The sequence below is a fragment of the Dioscorea cayenensis genome, chromosome 17 (assembly GCF_009730915.1).
Source record: "Dioscorea cayenensis subsp. rotundata cultivar TDr96_F1 chromosome 17, TDr96_F1_v2_PseudoChromosome.rev07_lg8_w22 25.fasta, whole genome shotgun sequence".
Taxonomy (NCBI): Eukaryota; Viridiplantae; Streptophyta; class Magnoliopsida; order Dioscoreales; family Dioscoreaceae; genus Dioscorea; species Dioscorea cayenensis.
Window position 1 is genome coordinate 16,198,064 of NC_052487.1, and position 13,974 is coordinate 16,212,037.

The 13,974-nt window shown below is 35.0% G+C and overlaps 1 protein-coding gene across 1 annotated transcript; it reads left to right on the top strand.

Moving 5' to 3' along the window:
- Positions 1 to 11,140: 11,140 nt before the first annotated feature.
- On the top strand, positions 11,141 to 13,392 carry LOC120281159 (putative ubiquitin-conjugating enzyme E2 38). Its single transcript, XM_039288062.1, has 6 exons — positions 11,141 to 11,251; positions 12,017 to 12,178; positions 12,258 to 12,321; positions 12,574 to 12,713; positions 12,796 to 13,107; positions 13,213 to 13,392. Exons 1-6 carry the CDS (start codon positions 11,189 to 11,191, stop codon positions 13,390 to 13,392), a joined length of 921 nt encoding a protein of 306 aa, XP_039143996.1. The 5' UTR covers positions 11,141 to 11,188.
- The last annotated feature ends 582 nt before the right edge of the window (positions 13,393 to 13,974 follow it).

Genomic DNA, 13,974 nt, shown 5'->3' on the forward strand with positions numbered 1-13,974 from the left:
ATGGAACATCATGTGGTGTGGGAAAAGGTAGAAATAAAGAGGCAGAATGTCACGGTATATGAATAGTATTCAAAACATATATTTATGCTGGAAGTTGGGGTGTATTTAGTTTTTATAAATTTTTCTATAGTAGAAATTAATTGAAAGACTGTGATTGATTGAGTTCTTTATTACGATTTTAATAAAAGTCGTCACGATCGTTGATTAAACCACTGTGCATATATTTTTTATTGTGCGGCTATTTATAATACTGTGCATCTTGCTTTTTATCATTCATTATATTGTGTAAAGGTATAATATTTCAACATTGCACATAATCACTGTTGAGAAAAAAAAGATGATTTGCAATCGTTGGATCAATTCGAAGAACGTAAATGGAAGAAGCACCACGCTCTGTATATATATATTGCCATTTTACCCTCTTGTTTTTTATAAATGATAAACTAATTTATTTGTGATTTTTTAAAGTATTAATATTTTTATTTATATATATATATATATATATATATTAAAAAGAAGAAAATCCCTGAGAAAGGTCGAGCTCTCATTAAAGTTTTTAAGCCAAATAAAATATTATAATAATATTAAAATATTTATAATATAATAAATTAAATTAATTTATAGTATTTTATAACTTTTAAATAGGAATATATTATTTTTAATGATAAATTAAAGTATTTTTATTTATCAAATTGAAATATTATTTACTAAATTACAAAATTAATAAACATAAATATGACACCTTATTTTAATAAGTGAATGATTAGATTAATAATTTTAAAAATAGCCTTTTTAAATATAAAATAAAGTAATTTATCTCATGATAAATTAAAAATCTTTTATCTATAAAATTATAATATTGTAAATAATATAATATATATGGAAATTAAGTTACCTTATTTAATAAATTTTTAAAATATGAAATTAGAGACTTGTTCATGAGTAATGATTTATAAACAATTTTTTAAAATTTAGATTAAGTGTGTTGTTTTAAAAAGTTTGAGTAACAATATACTTAATTAAGTTTCAAAACGACAATTATGATGGATGCAAACATTATTATTAACATATGCTTATCTCTCCCATACATAGCTCGGGAATATAACACTAATTTTTTTTAAACTACAAGGAAGCTATTTAAATAAAAAAAATAAATTAACTAAAAAATATATTAAATATTAACAATGAATTATAAATGAATTTACAGTGAATAGAATAACAATAACAGTTAATTTAATTTTAAAATTTTTTGATGTGTATAGGAAGCAAAATCAGGCTTATAATTGGGAAGTGAAATTTGAAAAATCACATCTGTTCTATTTTTAAAATAATTATTGATCTTTTTAATAATGATAATAATATTATAAAAATAAGGGGTTTTTAAAAATAAATGTTTAGAAAAAGCAATAACAATATGGGTTAAAAATCCACATAATTAATTTTTTAGAATAAACCACATACAGAAAATGATACAAAAATTCACTAGAAGTGGATAGACTTACAAACAAAAAAAGAAAAGCTAAAGAAAAAAAGACAAAAACATCTACCGCCGACAGGAGATCAAGGAGTGGAGATGTGAAGCAATTATTCCTGAAACTATATTGCAGGCAGCTCAACCTGCAACATATTTTGTGCTTTACCATCGAAAATGAGCTCCCCCCAATGAAACCTCCTCGGAAACCTCCGTTGAAACCTCCTCCACTGCCTCTGCAGGAACTTCCTGGGCTAAGGTCGTTGGTTCCTCCTCCTTATCCTCCCCTTTTGAAAACCCTCTTCATCTTCAAAAAGCCCATTTCGATCGTCTGAAGAATTCCGTCAAAAACTGCATCACTATTGGCCGGGACCAATGGTTCTCAGCCAGGGACTCCATGCAAAATGCACTTTACGCCAAGTTCCTTGGCAAATCGTTGCCCCTTGAACAAGCAAAGCAAGCTCTTGCAGTTACATGGGACTCTCTTGGGAAGTTTTCCATCACTGATCTTCCGAATGGGTTTTATTTGTCATTTCGTGAATCACACTGAAATGCGAGCTATACTCCTACGGGATGGTCCTTGGACTATTGAGGCGAATCCTCCGAGATATCTCTGAATGGGGGGAATCCTTCCAGCTTTGCCTTTGAGAAGCTTTCATCGGCGAATCCGGATACAACTCCACCATGTCCCCATGGAACTATGGTGTGGAGATGTCCTTGAAACCATTGCTTCACACTTTGGCAAAGTTCTTAAAATCGATGAACACACCTTGAATCTCACGAGATCAAAATATGCCCGTATCTGTGTGGAAATTGATCTTGATCTCCCCCTCCAGAAGGGAACATGGGTTAAGTATGGAGATAACTCTGTTTTCATCATTGCTCTATATGAAAAATTACCAGTTTTCTGTTATAGCTGTGGCAGGGTTGGCCATGGTGAATCCAACTGTTCTTTTACCAGCAGCCGGAACATGGAATCTGTTCATTAGCCACCATCTGATTTCTCGAATCAGTGGATGGAGGTAGATGATCAGAACCGGGACCCCGGTGTGGCTGGGAATGGGACGGAGGATTGCTCCTTGGCAGACAACCCTGACCCGAATATCTTCTCTGGTGGTGAGGAGGATTCGAGGAACTTTGGTGCTTGGTTAAAACCCCGTGGTCACAGCGGCCGTGGCCGTGGCCGGAGTCGCGGTGGTGATCGAAACCCTAATTCGGATGGTCGAGTTGGGAACGAGGGCAAGGATCCGGACATGTGGCAACACGGTTTGGAACCACCCTCCCTCTTCTCAACACGTGACGGACGATCGTGTCTTGACTCACAGTGCATGCCACGGTACACTGCTCTAACACTTCTTGTTTTCCCACATCTCGAGAAGCCAAAGCCCGTTGGAATTATTTCGCCCGTTGATGAGGGGAAATCTTCTCGTCCCGAGGCATATAGTGTTGCCTCCTCTCTTGGTCCCGAGATTAATCCTGACTTTACGCCTCCTTCTCCGATAATGTCGCCGCCCCTTGCTCTGACCATATCGCTGCCCCATGCCCTGACTTAGCTTTTGTCCCTATGTCTCACTTTCATAATGGCATTGGAACCTCCGCACCCCCGTCTTTTCAGATATCCACTCAAACTCCCTCTATCCATGCTCATCTTCCCCCCCTCTACTGATTTCTTTTGTTCAACAAGAAGACACTGATCACCCCCACTCTTCCTTAGTGGATAGTGTTAAACTTGCTCTTCATATCTCAACTAAAAATGACCTTCAAATGGAAGACTTGGGTGACTCCGGATCGATGCTTGGATCTGATGACTCCGGCTCTCCACTGGAACCCGACGATGATATGCTTCTCTCACACTTTCATAAAGACGTTAAGCGGAGGCCACGGCGGTGCAGCTTCCACCAAAAACAAGTCCCGATCCAAAAAAGGGAGGCCTTCCTCCACTGTCTAATCTTCTTTCTATTTCATCCTCTGTTTTTGTGTGTTATGCTGAACCATATTAAGATTATGTCTTGGAATTGCAGGGGGGTTTCCAACCCTCGTACTGTTGATCGTATCAAGGATTTCATGCGTAGATTTAAACCCAATATCATCTGTCTCCTTGAGACCAAAGCGGATACTGACTGCTCGCTTCGTTTTTGTAACAGATTCGCTAGAAATTCGGAATGGGACGACCATTCACGCGAGAGAGCTCTCGGGAGGATCATCTCTCTCACGGTCTCGCTTGACCTTGGAATGGTGACCCCCTATTGCGCGACACTTTGCATGTCTCTTCACCTAGTCATTTCTTCTAGGGAAGGCTCCTGGATTCTCTCTATCATCTACAACTCTCAAATTCTGACTGATCAAAAACACCTGGAACACCTTATGCAGTATCTCAACAACCCACCTCCCACGGCTCCTTGCTTGGAGACTTCAATGCTTTGATCTTTTCGATCTCGACTTTCAAGGGGGGAACCCTCGTTCTTATACTCTTAAATCTTATTCCTTTAATAACTTTGTTAATCTTAATAATCTCTTAGATCTTGGTTTTGTTGGATCTAGGTACACCTTTCGGAGTAACAACCTAGTGGGTTTGGCTTGTCGCTTTGGGCTCGCCTCGATGGGTTTCACGGCAAACCATGGTAGAGTGGCTAACTTCGCCTCCATTGCCAACCAGCACCTTCCGAGATCTTGCTCTGACCATTCTCCCCTCCTCCTCACTGCTCACTCTTCCATTTCTGCCAAGAAGCGTATCTTCAAATTTGATAATTTTTGGTTTGAATATAGCAGCTGCCATTCTTGCATTACTAAAGCTTTTGATTCTCTTAATAATACTTCGCCTATGCACTTCTTTCACCACTCCATCGTTAGAGCCCGAACTAATCTTATTTCTTGGAGAGCTGCAGGTATTCAGCCCATTGACAAGGAAATCTCCAATCTGGAAGCTGAAATCAAAATTATTGAAGATCGTCAAGCCATCTCGCCGGATCCCTGGCACTTTTTACAACCGCTCCCTCCCGTAGCAGGCACTCCGCCCATCACGCCCGGAACTCCATTTTTTGGGCTCAGTGTGCCCATCTTCAGTGGCTCAGCCTGGGGGACACCAACTCTACCTTCTTCCATCATTCCGTCAAAGCCCGTCGGGGTTAAATCCAAGATTCATTTCCTTCGTGATAACTCGGGTAACATCCTTACCTCTCCTGATGACATTGATAGAGAATTTCTTAATTTTTACCGTCACATCCGGGTCTTCAACTTCTCTGCCTCTTTAGATCATCTTTTATTCGTCCCCTTCCCCGATGATTTTTCCTAAAGTGACGCTCTAATGACAAAGACATTCTAATCAAACCCTCACTCGCGAGAGGTTTTCCGTTCCCCTTAGATCCATGATCGCGTGGTAAATCTCCGGTCCCCGATGGCTTTAACGTTGAATTTTACCTCTTCTATTGGCATATTCTGAGTGATCACTTATTTAATGCTATTACTCACTTCTTCGCAACGGCCACTATTCCCAAGTCTTGGGGTAAAACTTATATTGTCCTCATTCCTAAGGTTGATCAACCTCAAAAAGTGTCTGATTTTCATCCTGTATCGCTTTGTAATGTTTGCTACAAACTTTTTACTAAAATCTTAGCTGAAAGGCTTAAAACTGTGCTCCCTAAATTAATTGGCCCTGAGCAATCTGGCTTTCTTGCGGATAGGTCTACCTTTGACAATATTATCGTGGTTCAGGAGATGGTCCACTCTTTGGAAACCGATAGATCTTACCCTCCTAGGATGCTAATTAAAGTGGATATAGAGAAAGCCTTCGACACTGTTGATTGGAAATCGATTCTTGCAACCCTCCTTAGGATGGACTTTCCTAGGATTTGGATTAACTGGATTGAGTCTTGCCTTTCCTCTGCCTCTTTCTCCCTTCTTATCAATGGCAAGCCTAGTGAGTAGTTTACTAGTTCTAGGGGAGTGAGACAAGGGGACCCCATCTCTCCACTTCTCTTCTTATTAGTCACTCAGAATCTTTCAGCTATCTTTAACCATGCTCTTCATCTTAATTTCTTACCGGGTTTTGACTCCAGTCTCCCTCGTAACTTCAATCATCTCATGTTTGCTGATGATCTCATCCTAGTCACCAGGGCATCTAGGCAAGCGGCTCGTAACACTTTATTCTGTCTTAATTTGTATGCCAACATCTCTGGACAAAAGCCTAACCTTAGTAAATCTACCATCTACCTTCCTGGTTGGTTTAATAGAAGAGTCTCCAAATCCATTGCTTCCATTCTTGGTATTAATATTGGAAGTTACCCCTTCATTTATTTGGGAGCTCCTATCTCCCCCCATCGTATTCCTGTTAGTCATCTCAACTCACTGGTCTCTAAAACTGCTGCTTCCATTGGGACTTGGAATCACACTCATATCTCTCAAGCTGGTCGAGTTGTCCTTCTAAATTCTTGCATCTTTTCTCTTCCAGTTTATTTCCTGTCCATTTTTTTATCCCAGACTCTATCCTGGACTCCTTATCCAAGTTAGCCTGCAATTTCCTCTGGGGTAGGCATGGCAAGAATCCTGGTTTCCATTCAATTGGGTGGCGAACGGTTACTCTATCTAAATCTGAGGGGGGTTTGGGCCTCCGCAACCTTAGAAATTCCAGAGTTGCTCTCTTCGCCAAACATGTCTTTTCAATTATTAACAAGGATGACAAACTTTGGGTTTCAATCTTTCTTCATAAGTATAGTAGTTGGAGTATCTGGGGCAATGTCTCGCTTTCTAACGTTTCTGGTTTTCATAAAGACATTATCAAAACTGCGAATATCATCAAACCAAATCTCCACCTCCAAGTATGTAATCCAAACCCGACTAATGTGTGGGATGATCCCTGGATTCTGGATCTTCCTCTTAGCCGCAAGCCCACTTTTATTAATATGGATCTTATCGACAACATTTCTATCAATTCCTTTGTCCTTGATGCTACTTTCAATACTTCAAATTGCTCTGAATTGTTTGGAAATAACTTGAATCATGTGACTTTAAACAATACAATCTTTGATAATGTGGCCCCGAATGAATGGGTCTGGCGCCCTATTTCTTCTAAAGCCTCCACTGTGGCAGCAATCTATGAGCATCTTAATTTTGATGGTCCTTTTGCTGCTTCCTGGAATGGTTGGCGCCTCATCTGGAAACTTAGGGTTACTCCTCGTATCAAGATTTTTATTTGGAAATTGGCTCACGGCAAGCTTCCTACGGGTGATTATCTCTACAATATCAATATCAAACCGGCTACCACTTGTCACTTTTGTGGTCTCTCTTCTGAGACGGCTGATCATCTTGTTTGGTACTGTCGTTGGGCGATTATGTGTTGGGACACTATCTTCACTTGGCTGGGGTTGGGCAATTCATTCTATGATCATCTTAGCAATGGTTCCTGGTTGACTTGCAATTTTAACTGTGCTTTTAATTGTGATTTTGCCAGGGCATTGATTGCCTCGGTGGCCTGGCGCATCTGGACCGCTAGATGTTTCTTTTATTTTCCGATCAAACCCTCCAAACTTTAACCAAATCCCATCTAAAGCTCCGGTCGATTGTTATGCTTTTTTGGCTCATGACCTCTTTTTGACGAATATTTTCGACTCCTTTACACCTCGCCTCATCTCTCTCTTGTGGTGTACTCAGATGCGTCTTGGGATCCATTAACAGGTAAGGCTGGCTTTGGGTTTCTTATCTCCACTAATCGAAATTTTATTCTTATTGCAGGTGCTGTTGGTGGTGTTTGCTCTTCTCCCCTTGAGTGAACTCTAGCCATTCTTCTCGCTTTAGATCATTGCCGTTTGCATGGTTGGTCTCCCTGTAAGCTCTTCTCCGATTGCCGGTGTGCCATTCAGATGATCATTGATGCTTGCAACATCACTGCCTGGAGGTTTGCCGATTCTATCCATGGCATCAAAGGCATTACCTCCCTTTGGCTTGATTTCTCTTGGGAGTTCATTGATCGTGATTTCAACACCTTTGCGGACTGCTTAGCTCATTTTGGCCGATCAAATCCCACCCTCTCTCTTTTTGCGCAGGGCCGTGACCGGCCCAGATGGATCGAAAGACCTTTGCTCTTCTCTAAACTTCTCCTTTTAACTTGTTGTTTTTTTCCCTTTTCTTGTTTCTTTTTGTTTTCCTTTCTTTAGCTACTTGTAGCTCCTTTTGCAAAAAGGAGTGGAGATGTGAAGCTAGCCCTCCGGCTGAGTCAAAATCTCTTCATCAACATTAAACACACTAGCAGGGACGGATCTAGAAATCAAATAGAGAAGGGGCGAACTACAAATTTTAAAATAATTAATTAACAAAAATTTTAAATGATAAAATACATTTAATTTTTGTATAACCATAATTAAAATTTAAGTGAAACATAATTAATTAACAAAAATTTTAAATAATAAAATACATTTAATTTATTTATAACAATAAATAAAATTTAAGAGAAACAGTTAAAATTAATTAATATATCAAAATAAGTATTTCTTATCAAAATTTAATTTCTTTATAATTCTGACTTGAGGGCGGCTTAAGATAACTAGAGGTTTATACTGGAATTTTAGAATAAATTATCTAATTTATTTAATAAAAATTAAATTTATTTAGATTTTATTTTAATAAATATCTATCTGAGATGTTTGTTTATTTTTTTCATATACTACTAAATTCATGATAAAAGTATATATTTAAAATTTGTGAATAAAACTCAACAAAGTAAAACCCTAACAAAAAAAAATTGTAACAATATAAAAACTACAAAAGCTCTTATTTATAATTAAAAAATAAATATTATATTAATTTTGGAGAAACAGATGCATGAGAAAGTTGATCATAATAGAATTTTGAAAAATTACTTAGAGAAGATATGACTGATTAAGCATTAAAATAAAATATTTAATATGTTACTGTATTATTTTAAAATTTAAAAATTAATTAAGATTAAATACATTGATTAAATATTAAATTAAAATATTTTTGTATTATGATAATTATTAATGGTCTTTTAAAATTTGAGTTTTTAAAATTATTATTAAAAAAATCTAAAGATGAGGATTTAAAAAAAATAAAGGAATTAAGGTAATTACTTCATTGACCTTATTCTTGAGTTGATGTTGTTTTGATTTATATTTGTAAAAATATAGATAATATTTTAAATTAAAAAAAATTCCCATTTACATGGCATATCTTATTTATTAATTTATCTGAATTCATTTAAATATTGTTTTAAAAATTTAATTTTATAAATTACTTACATTGAATCTTATTAATTGTAAAATAAACTGATATTTAAATATTTTTGAAAAATAATAACTTTTATTTAAACTCCTATTTCAATTAATCATAATTTTTTAAAAAATATTTATTACTAAATCAAAGCTTTAATATTTCTCAAATCCCTAAATCAATGGATATTAATCAATCATATATATTTTTACAAATTCTCAAAATTTTTAAAAATAACAAACTTAAAAAAATCTAATAAATGAGATAAAAACAAATCATTTAACTTAAAAAATAAATTAAAAATATAATATAATGAAAAATATAATAATATATAAAGATAAAAGAAATAAAAAAATAAAAACATATTACTTGAGAAGGGGCGTTGCCGAAGGAGAGGGTCGGAGGAGGAGGGGCGGAAGGGGGGAGGGTAAGGGAGTCGGGAAGGAACGAGCAGGCAGGGTCAACAGACCCCGCCGGCGACAAGGGGGGCGGCTACCCCCTGTTGCTCCGCCCCTGCACACTGGTCGCATCTGAGTAAGTCTCCAACAAGGTCAATCTAAGACGAACATTAGGGATGGAGTCCTTTAACTTCTTTCTTCTAGCCTCGGGCACTACAAAGAACCAAGATAAAAATAAATAGTTAATTGTAATGATAGTCATAGTTAGAGGGGACAAAGGGGTATTAAAAATACAATCATTTTGAGTAAGCCAAATAATCCGAACAATGGCCTTAATCAACCAAATCTCTTTTTTTCTGGTGGGATCCTATTTCTCCAGCCTACCCAGATTTCGACAAACGAATTTGGTAGGTCTGAAAGCTGTAGAAGCGGCAGGAAATAACACCAGACCTGGTGCCCAGAAGTACAATGAAGGGTCAAATTATAAAAACCCACACCTTTTTTATATTTTTATTTTTCTTTTGAGCAGCTCAAGTCATCTGATTAAGCAATGATGTGGACATGAGGCCATTTTGCATACTTTAGAAAAAAAAAAAGATAGGGCTAAATAGGGAAATTGGCCTAAAACTTGAATCACTTAAACATCTGATTATCTATTTTCATACAAAAATAAAAAATCTATTTTTACAAAAAAAATTTTAAAAAAAAATCACTCATAAGCTTATCCAAAACGTTTAAAAAAAACTTTTTTTAACCCAAGTCAAATGCGTCACGAAAAAATCAAAAATAAATTTTAAAGATGAAAATAAAAATTACAAAAATAGATAAGTTTTTTTTTTTAAATTTCTTCACTTCTAAGACTTACCCAAATTAAAAAAAAAAAATCTCAACTAATTTGTTTTGTGGTGGTCCCAAATGTATATATATATATAGCAAAGTTATACCAAAATTAGATAACCAAATTTTACACATAACTCCACCAATAATTTCTAATTCTTCATAAGATTTTTAAGTTAGCATGAAAAGCAGGACATTTACCTTTATCTTAATATAATTACAAAAATAAATTTTTCAACTTCCTAAATCTTACATTTCTTACTCAAAGAAAAAAAAAAAATCTCAACTAATTTCTTTTGTGGTGGACCCAAATGGAAATATATATAACAAAGTTATACAAAATTGGATAACCAAAATTTACACATTACTCCATTCATAATTTTTAATTCCTCATAAAATTTTTTAAGGTAGAACGATAAGCGGGGCATTTACCTTTATCTTAATATAATTACACATGAATTTTTTAGTCAATTGACAAACTTTCATTCAAATTATTATTAGGTATGATTTTTTAAATAGTCACTCTATTTTTTTCAAATTACTCTTTTTAGCCAATCACTTTAAATTGTAATTTTTTAGTCCCTAACTACGTTTAAGTGAGCAATGTCAGCCTAATTTTTTGATAATTTAGGGTTAGAGTTTAGGGTTTAAGGAGATGATATGACTAAATTAAAATTGTAAAATAACCAAAAGATTACAGTTCAAAGTAAAAGGACTAAAAGGGTATATTTGGAAAAATAGATGGACTGTTTAGAAAATTATACCTTAGTTTGGGTCATAGAGTTTAGTTGATATATTGATATAAGGGTATAATTTTTTGAACAATCCTACTTTTTCAAACTTATCATTTTAATTCCTCTACTTTAAATTATAATTTGTAGTATTTCTATTATTTTAATTTAATCATATCAATCCAGCTAAACAATAAATCTTTTAATTCTAAACCCTTAAAATGGAGGACTAGTATGACTTACTTAAAATTAAAAGATTACAATTTAAGATAAGGGACTAAAATGATAAGTTTAAAAAAAAAAATAAATGGACTATTTAAAGAATTACACCTTGGTATAACTTAGGGTTTGAAGACGTAACCCTCAGATTAATGAGTGTGTAATTTTAAGATTTTATCAGGGTATATATGCAAAACATGGAAAACATAAATAGATAAAGTTTCACACTTTATTTCCCTCCAAGTTTGTTTTCTCTCTTTCTTTTGGAGGTTTCGTCTCCATTGAGCCTCATCCATCGCTGCGCCCACGCCATGGGAAACGTGTGCTTCTCATCCTCTTCCAGCGCCACCGCTCATCAGCGCAAGAAGAATAATGTGTGTTTTTCCAACTGTGTTCATCGCTAATTGCTTTTCCCCATAAATTTGCGATCTTGACAGTGTTCTTGGATCAATCTGAGTAGATTTGTTGATTGTTTTTTTGATTTGGTGTTTTAGGTTTATGAATTAATGGGAGTGATTGTTTTTACAGGCTATTTTTGCTTATAATCTGTGCTACTTTGTGTTAAATTTGAAAGAATAGGGTAAAAGTTCATTGTTTGTCGTCTAGATTGTTCAAAAAAACCTAAAATTTTTTGTCATGGAGGTGCTTGTTTGGTTGTGTTGATTGGGTGGTCATAAGGGAATAATTTCATAACGGGGAGTGTTTTTTTGGTACTTAAATCATAAATATTTGGCTTTGTCTTTTTCTGATCTTGTTGACACTGGAGAGTTTATGATATTGGAATGGTTTTTCTTTTGTTGTTTTGTGCTTTTAGGAACTAGACTTGAGAACCAGCATTTATTTCCCGAAATTTTTATGAAAATTTAATTTCAGATGTAGTTTTTTTTTTTTTCTAATGTGTTTTTGGTAGTTAAATCACGAATATTTGGCTATGTCCTTTCTGATTTTGTTGATACTGCTGAGAAAACTTATGAAGAGATTTTCTGATGTTATTGGGATGGTTTTTCTTTTGTTGTTTTGTAATTTTATGAATTAGACTTGAAAAGAAGCGTTTGTTTCTCAAACTTATTATGATAATTTAATTTCAGATGCAGTTTTCATGTTTTCTTGCTTTTTATGCAATGGTATTGCTTTTGCAGAGTTTAGCAACCGAATCCCAGAAGGCAAAAATGAAGGATTTAATGGAGAAGGCACCTGTTGATGAGATTGATTCTAAGTTTAGACTCTTTAAACAATTTGATAGTGTTCAAGATTATTCTGATCATCATTTCAGAAATAACAAGTTTGTCCAAGAAAGCAAGGTAAGTTGCATCCATAGTTTGATCTGAACAGGACTGTTCTTTGACACATGTATTACTCATTGTTATCTATAAACTCCAGCTACAACAACGATGGATTCGGAAGATCCGTAATGAGTGGACACTTCTAGAGAAGCATTTGCCTGGTAATTATATCTTCAACTTATTCGAATTTATTAATGTAGTGCATATGATCCTCAATACATGTTTAAAGTTCCATGTATCTAGTTGACTATGAATCATGGCACTTTAAATGTTATGAGTTTTGATATGTGAACTAAATTGTTAAATGTCATTGCTATTACTTCCAAATCTAATCATAATTGTTAAATGGAGTAATTGCAGGGGAAAATAATATGATGTACTGCTAATATTTATTTATTTATATTTGTTAGCAGAGATGATATATGTTAGAATATATGAAGATAGAATGGACCTCCTCAGGGCTGTGATTGTCGGACCAGCAGGAACTCCATACCACAATGGTCTCTTTTTCTTCGACTTCCATTTTCCTGAAGGCTATCCGAATACACCTCCGGTACACAACATCTCGTCAATCTTTTTAAGGAAACATATATGTGATTCAATAGTAATTGGAATTTTTCTTGAATCCTTTGCAGCTAGTTTATCACCACTCCCATGGACTTGGATTGAATCCAAATCTTTACGCCAATGGAGTAGTTTGTGTTAGCCTTCTAAACACTTGGGTTGGCAGCATATCTGAAAGATGGAACCCTGTGATGTCTACAATGCTTCAAGTTCTGGTCTCCATCCAAGGCCTAATCCTCAATGAGAGACCATACTTTAATGAGCCCTTGTTGTCTTATTTCTCCACTACTCGGTTAGCGAATATTCCATCTAGGTCTTACAATGCTGACATATTTCTGCTATCCTGCAAGAAAATGCTCTACAATCTTAGGAAGCCTCCAAAGGTAAAAATACGAAAAATGTTTGTCCATTGTCCCTTGTTATATTTCACTTAAGACGAAATGTTCTTTACGCCATATATTAGTAGCAATTTGACTGTGTATTTGCAGCATTTGGAGGACTTTGTTGCTGGTCATTTTTCGCACACAAGGGCGCACAATTCTGAGGACATGCAAAAGCATACATGGCTGGTGTTCCAGTTGGCACTGTTGTTACTGATAGCATGCAACTTGATACATCTCGGATCAAATCATCAAAATTTAGCTCAGAACTTAAGTTACTGTTTGTGAATCTCTTGGAGGCATTTTGTGCTGTAGGAGCCGAATGCAATGAATTCCTATGAGTTTTTGCTTGTCTAATTTTTAGTGAAGTTACAAAGTGCTTATAGAATTAACTTTGTTAGAGCTTTCTAAGAATTATTCTGTCGTCTTGGACTTTTTATGAAATCGGTTTTTATTATAGATTATACTTCTTGATTAATTCTTGGTTTTTTTTACTAATGTCCTTTTATTTTAATTCCTATTTATTATATATCATTGGATTGTAATGCAAGAAATAACATAATGAAATTTTCTGAAGTTTCAATACTTACAGAGAATGTGAAATTTCTACTGAATTGAACTTGAAATCTGTTCAAAATCATCTTTTTATTTATTTATTATTTACTTATTTTTTTATAAATTGGTGATAATAGCTTTCCACTTAAGAGTGTTAAAGAGATAGAGAGATAGATATGTACGGAAATACATCAGTTATGGTAACTTATTTCTTTGTAATTTACTATGGTTAACATACTAGATAATGAAAGTCACATTTGTTCAAAATAATATATTGGAGACCATAATCTCTAATAGAAATTCCCTATCATATAA

Bases quoted from the DNA above. Each gene is read 5' to 3' on its own strand.
- LOC120281159 (XM_039288062.1), top strand. From the start codon at position 11,189: ATGGGAAACGTGTGCTTCTCATCCTCTTCCAGCGCCACCGCTCATCAG. The intron at 11,252-12,016 runs GTGTGTTTTTCC...TTGCTTTTGCAG, and splicing joins ATCAGCGCAAGAAGAATAAT to AGTTTAGCAACCGAATCCCA. The intron at 13,108-13,212 runs GTAAAAATACGA...GTGTATTTGCAG, and splicing joins ATCTTAGGAAGCCTCCAAAG to CATTTGGAGGACTTTGTTGC.